At 36.5% G+C, this 6,663-nt stretch overlaps 1 protein-coding gene across 1 annotated transcript in view; it reads left to right on the top strand.

The window, feature by feature from the left end:
- Positions 1 to 3,151: 3,151 nt before the first annotated feature.
- Positions 3,152 to 6,663, top strand: part of MINDY4 (MINDY lysine 48 deubiquitinase 4) — a 76,333-nt gene continuing 72,821 nt past the window's right edge. The window contains exons 1-3 of the mRNA XM_059838707.1: positions 3,152 to 3,341; positions 5,336 to 5,483; positions 6,458 to 6,650. Of these exons, the coding sequence (XP_059694690.1) occupies positions 3,279 to 3,341; positions 5,336 to 5,483; positions 6,458 to 6,650 (404 nt within the window). The 5' untranslated portion in view covers positions 3,152 to 3,278. The remainder of the gene's footprint in view (positions 3,342 to 5,335; positions 5,484 to 6,457; positions 6,651 to 6,663) is intronic.

The raw sequence follows: 6,663 nt of genomic DNA, 5'->3' as shown, positions 1-6,663 counted from the left end.
GTCATTACAAATTATTATTTGTAATAATTATTATAATTATATTATTATAATTTTAATATTTGCAAAAAGCCAATATTATAATATGGATCTATAACACATACTTAAATCAGCTATTTCACTACTATGTGTAACTTTAATAAACAACAGAAATAAAAACTCTATACTAAAGTTACTTTGACACTACACATACAAAATCCATTTTAATATTTGCAAAAAAGCCAATATTTTAATATGGCTCTATAATGAAAAGCAGTAATTACAAATTATTATTTGTAATAATTATTATAATTATATTATAATATTTGCAAAAAGCCAATATTATAATATGTATCTATAACACATACTTATATCAGCTATTTCACTACTATGTCCTACTTTACTTAACAACAGAAATAAAAACTCTATCTCTATAACAAAGTTACTTTGACACTACACATACAAAATCCATTTTAATATTTTAATAATTTTAATCCTTTTTTTTTGCAAAAAAGACAATATTATATTATGGATCTATAATGAAAAGCAGTAGTTATAAATTATTATTTTTTATAATTATTATTTTCGATATAAATAATACAAATAATGATCATTATTCTATATAAATAATATAAATAATTTAGATTTTTTATTTGTATTATTAAGAAATAAAATACCAAAATAAATAGAAATAAAATTTAAAAATCCTAACTATATTGGGATTTTGTTTATCAATAATGTGAAAAATGACCAGATAATATTGGCTTTTGCATTTATGTATTAGCCTATGCATGTTGTTAGTGCTTATAGGTATTTAGAAATAGTATCCATTATAATTCTTTTTAGCTGCATATTTGTTTAATTTAATCGATCAGCTTAAGTGTGCCCTGTATTGCTCCTAGAAAGAGTAGTGCAATGAATATTATATCTGTGTTTCACCTGTGGAAATGATGGATTTACTGTGTTAGAGGCCTTAGCAAAACATAAGGTAAAAAAACCAAAAGGTTTTTGTGTAACTAAAACCAGTGTAAGGTGATCCACTGACCAACCAGTCCAGTGATAACCCTGACACAAACCAGAGCACCAGAGGTCACTTAGAGAATTCCATGTTAAAATTCAGGAGGACACGAAAATCTTATCAGGGGATGTGAAACACAGGAAGGAGCCACAAGAAGAAATAAAATATATTGACCTGCCAGCCATGCAGGTGAACCTGAGTGTGAAGAAGGCAAACAAAGGAGTTCCCAAAACATCAGAAAGTTCCAAAGAATGTTTGAATAATGCATGCAACACCTGAATGTGCTTGGATCTTAGTGATGTAACAGCATAAAATAACCCTGCCTGAGCAGCCAGGTGTGTTCTTTGGCTCTTGGACAGGAGCACCCAAACACTGGAAAAAAAAAATCTTCTTCTTCCTCCTCTTCTTCTTCTTCCTCCTCTTCTTCTTCTTCTTCTTCTTCTTCTTCTTCTTCTTCTTCTTCTTCTTCTTCTTCCTCCTCTTCTTCTTCTTCTTCTTCTTCTTCTTCTTCTTCTTCTTCTTCTTCTTCTTCTTCTTCTTCTTCCTCCTCTTCTTCTTCTTCTTCTTCTTCTTCTTCTTCTTCTTCTTCTTCTTCTTCTTCTTCATCTTCCTCTTCTTCTTCTTCTTCCTCTTCTTTTTCTTCTTCCTCTTCTTCCTCTTCTTCTTCCTATTCTTCTTCTTCTTCCTCTTCTTCTTCCTCTTCTTCCCCTTCTTCTTCTTCAACCCCTTCTTCTTCTTCCCATTATCATTATCATTACCATCATTATTATTATTATTCTTTTAAAAACCCTAAGCAGTGAATTCTGTTTTTCACAATTACAACTTGCAGAGCAAAACTTGCTATATAAATACAAAAACCAAGAACTATATTTGTTATTTACAACATAATTTATCATTTAATTCTTTTAGTTCAAATTTAAGTTTCGTTTGGTTTTTTGTTGGTTTCTTGGGGTTTTTTTTGTTATGTTTTGGGGTTTCTTAGGTATGTTTTTTTTGTGGTTTTATTGGTGTGGTTTGTTTCATTTTTGGGGGTTTTTTGCCTTTTTTCTGTGTTTTTTTGTTTCTTTTTGGTTTTTTTTGGTGTGATTTTTTGGTGTGGTTTTTCCTTTTTTGTTGTTTTTTTTTTGTTTTTTTGTGGTTTTTTGTGGGCTTTTTTGCTTGGGTTTTTTTGGTGGGGTTTTTTTGGGGGGGTGTGGTTTTTTTGGTGGTTATTTGTGTTGGGGATTTTTTGTTGGGATTTTTGTGGTTTTTTTTTTTTTTTGATTTTTTGTTGGATTTTTTGGGGGTTTTATGTATTTTTTGTGGGTATTTTTGTGGTTGTGTTGTTTTTTTTGTTGTTGGGTTTTTTTGAGTTTTTTTGGTTGTATTTTTGGGCGGGTTTTATACTTTTTTGTGGGGTTTTTTTGGTGTGTTTTTTGGGGGGGGGTTGTGGTGTTTGTTTCCTTTTTTGTCTGTTTGTTTTTGGGGTTTTCTGTGAGTTTTTTGTGAGCTTTTTTTGTTTTGGTTTTTTTTTTCCTTGTTTTTTTTGGTGCTTTTTGTGAATTTTTGTGATTTTTTTTTTGTTTTGGGGTTTTTTGGGTTTTTTTCTTGGTTTTGTGGGTTTTTTGTGGTTTTTTTTTTTGGTGGTTTTTGGGGGGGAGTTGTAGTTTTTGTTTCTGTTTTTCTTTTTTTTTTTTGTTTGTTTTTGGGGTTTGCTGTGAGTTTTTTTGAGAGGTTTTTTTTGGGTTTTGTTTTGTTTTCTCCCTTGTTTTTTGTTTTTTTTTGTGAATTGTTGTGAGTGTCTTTTTTGTTTTGTTTTGGGGTCTTTGGGTTTTTTTCCTCGGTTTTTGCGGTTTTTTGTGGTTTTTTTTTTTTGGGGGGGGGTTGGGGTTTTTTTCTTGGTTTTTGTGTTTTTGTGGTTTTTTGTGTTTTTTTTTTTTTTTTTTTTTTTTTTTTTTGTTGTTGTTGTTTTTTGCTGTTTTTTTTGTTGACGGTTTTTTAGTGTGTGTGTTTTTTGGTGGGTTGTTTTTATTTTGGAGGTGGGGTGGGTTTTTTTTTAATTTATTTTTTGGTTTTTTTTCTTTAATTTTTTTTTTCCCTTTCTCCACAACTTCCCTCCATCCCAAATTTCCCCGCCTCCATCCCTCCATCCCTCCCTCCCTCCGTGGGAGGAGCTGTCCGTGTTTCCCATGCCTGGTACCCAGCGCCGCCTCCCCGCGGGCTCCGTCCCGCCGCGCCCACCGCGGGGCTGCCCCGTCCCCCGCAGCATCCCCGCTCCCCAAATCCGCTCCTCTGCCCTTAAAACATGGACAACGCCTTGGTGGAAGAAGTGGCCGCATCCCTGGTGAGAGAGTTTCTCAGTAGAAAGGTAAAACTGGTGTGCATTTCCTGCCGGCTGAGCCCCTCTGGGATGGCAGCGGGGAACAGGGAGTTCAGGGATGCTCGGGGGAAAGCGGAGTTCAGGGATGCTCGGGGCTTTATCCCGGCTCAGATCCGGGTGGGAACGGGGAAATCTCCGGGGTGAGCAGCTGCACTACATCTCCCACAGTGCCCTTTTATTGCCGGTGGTGGAGCTGCTTCCTCCTGCGCGGGGGAAGCCCGTCCTTACCCACGCACGCCTGCGAGACTGGGAATTCAGTCAAGAGACGCACTTTCAGTTTGGATTTTCTTCTTATTTGCAGGTTTTTGGTTTTTTTTAAAAGAAAATTAAATTTCTTTTCTTTTTTTCCTTCTTTAATTGCCTGTTTTGCTGTTGTCCTTCTGTTTGCAAGAGGCATACAATGGCTATTTAAAAAAAAAAAAAATTTATTATTTTTATGTAATTTTATATAAAATATAATATATATAATGGAATTCTTTTATATATGATATGATATTATATTACATTATATATATTATATTATATTATATTACATTACATTACATTTATATTACATTACATTTATATTATATTTTTATTATATGACATTAAATTACATTTATATTATATTATATTTTTATTATATTACATTACATTACATTTATATTACATTACATCTATATTATATTTTTATTATAGTACATTACATTGCATTTATATTACATTACATTCATATTATATTACATTACATATAAATATATTCTATATATATATTTATCCATTATATATTATATTTATATAATTATTTAGAATGATTGATATATTTTTATTTTATATATATTTTTAATATAATGTATATTATAAATATAAGTATATTTTATATAATTTTAATATTTAAAAATAGTATTTATTTATTTTTTAAATTAAGGCAAAAGGTCACAGTTTTAGAGAAACTGGTAACATGCATTTTCCCCCCAGTTTTCAGTAATAACTGAGCAGAAACCCCATTTTTTGACAGTAGGGAAAGGAATTGAGATAAGGTGAGGGAAGAAGCCATTGTACCTGTCACAAATGTAATACTCTAAAGCAAATTTTGGACTACACAGGCATGTGAGGAGTGTGGGGTTGAGCAGACTGGAAACCACCTTCACATTTCCATGTAGCAGCACCTAGTACTTTTTTTAATGTTCAATCCTTTTTTTAATGTTCAATCCTGCTGATGTTGGACCCCCTGTGTCAGGAATGAATTATATCAGAAATTAAGCAGCCTCTGCCTCATTAAGTGTTACACAAACCTCAGTCTCATGTGTTGCATCCTGTCTGTAAATTCACATTTTCAAAACAAGGGGCATTGATGATCCTTTGTGCTTCTGCTCCCCCCAGATCTATCACACACATCAGAGCCTACAGGGATGATGATCCTTTATTTACCACAACTTGCCCTCAATTTCATAAATCTGAGCCCGACACTCTGTCAGCAGAAAAACAAATCCTTTGTTGTGACAGTAACCCTCCACAGAAGGAATCAGGGCTTTCTCTCTCAAAATAGTAGCCTGGTGTTGTCCCACTTAAATTATTTTGGGATCCAGCTCACAATAAATCAGTGTCTCCCCCCAGAGAGTGAGATGCTCATGGGTTTTGTCTCTGAGGTGCCCATGGGTGCTTCCACAGACTGGAAGTTGAAGACCCCAAACCAGCTGATTCCATGGAGATGTGACTGATTTCCAAGAACTTCAGCTCAGGGCCTTTCATACAGACCATCATTCTTAGGAGGCTGTTTAGCAGCTGAAGTCACCTGCATAGAGGTTTTTGGTTTTTTCTGTTCAGCAATTTCCATCTCCCATATCCACCTTAATCATTTTCACATCCATGGGCTGCTGTAATTCAATTTTGTACCATTACAGCACAGGTTCTGAGGGTTTCCTGGTTACAAACTGCTGCCATCCACAAACCCAACAAAACCCAGAGCAAAAGCTTTGGGCTCTGACACTTTTCCTTCTCAGGGTTTGAAGAAAACCATCAGCACCATGGACCAGGAGCTTCCCCGCTCTGCACTCAGCATCAACAACAGGAATGAGCTCAGGAATGTCCTGCACCTGCACTCCCTGTACAAGCAGAACAAGGTGAGGGAGTACCTGGCACCCTGTGCAAGTGTCCTTACATGCCCATGTCCATTTGCAGCTTTATATGTGGCACAGCAGGTGGAAATGACACTTCTGGTGTTTATTATCCTTGGAAATGCAATATAAGCAGTTCACTCATAACTTGAGGCACCACAGTGATTTTGGTATCTTCATATAAAGTCTATAAATGCCACCCTCAAAAAACCCTCTCCCAGTGGAGAAAAGGTGCATCCTAGCACAGTTTCCACATTTTGGAGTATTTAGCTAAAAGGAGGGTCAGAAATCCCCATGACAGGTTGCCTTTTTGTGCCCTGCTTCCCTCAATTAACAAAGCAGCTCCTCTGAGCTCTTGACATTCTCTAGCTGCCCTCTTCCCTTTCCTTTGATTGTTCAGTGACTCCTGGGATGCACCCTCAGTAACTCTAGGACACAGTTCAAATGTTCAGTGGCTGTACACTGTAGAAACCATGCCCTGCAGCCAGACTCACACAGCATTTCCATGGCCACCAAGAACTTTATTGTCAGATTATTCCCTTTCTGACCCAGAGCTGGGGCAACTGAGAGGTGTTTTAAAAACTTTTATTCCATTTTCAGTCTCATGTGAAGGGTGAGACAATACAGATGTTATCATTCACACCATCACAATCAGAGCTAATTATTGTCTAATTACAAGACATTATAAGTGTTTCTTGGCCTATCAGCTTTAGCCACACCATGCTGAAAAATGCCTTAAAGCCACCATCTAAAATTACCCCTCGTGGGTCCCACTCCAGTGCATCTTCCCTGTTCTGTTTCTCCAAAGGATCCAGTCTTGTTTGAAGCTTGTTGCTGGTTCCATTCCTCTCTCAGCAATGTCTGTCCATTCCATGGCATTTCTAAGTCAGCATTTCCCACCTCAAGGTTTGCTCACAGATGCACACACTGTGTGAGCCTTCTGCCAGGCTTGCAGAATTCCCTACAAATCCATTTCCCACACTTTCTCTTTTTGGCCAGGCAAAGGAGACCCCCTGAAGACACTGCTGGAAATTATTACCAATTACTTCCTGGAGCACCGTGCCACTTCCAGGAGTTCTGGTTCCAGCTCTGCCCTGGCAGCTGCTCAGAGTAAGAGCTCAGCATCCCACCCACCTGACCTCCTGGATGAGGATCATGGCAATGCCAGTGCCCTGGATGAGAGCACAACTCAGGCCTCCAGGTACTGGCTGATT

This window comes from Haemorhous mexicanus, chromosome 1 (assembly GCF_027477595.1).
Source record: "Haemorhous mexicanus isolate bHaeMex1 chromosome 1, bHaeMex1.pri, whole genome shotgun sequence".
NCBI classification, from domain to species: Eukaryota; Metazoa; Chordata; class Aves; order Passeriformes; family Fringillidae; genus Haemorhous; species Haemorhous mexicanus.
This window is presented reverse-complemented; position numbering and strand designations above follow the sequence as displayed.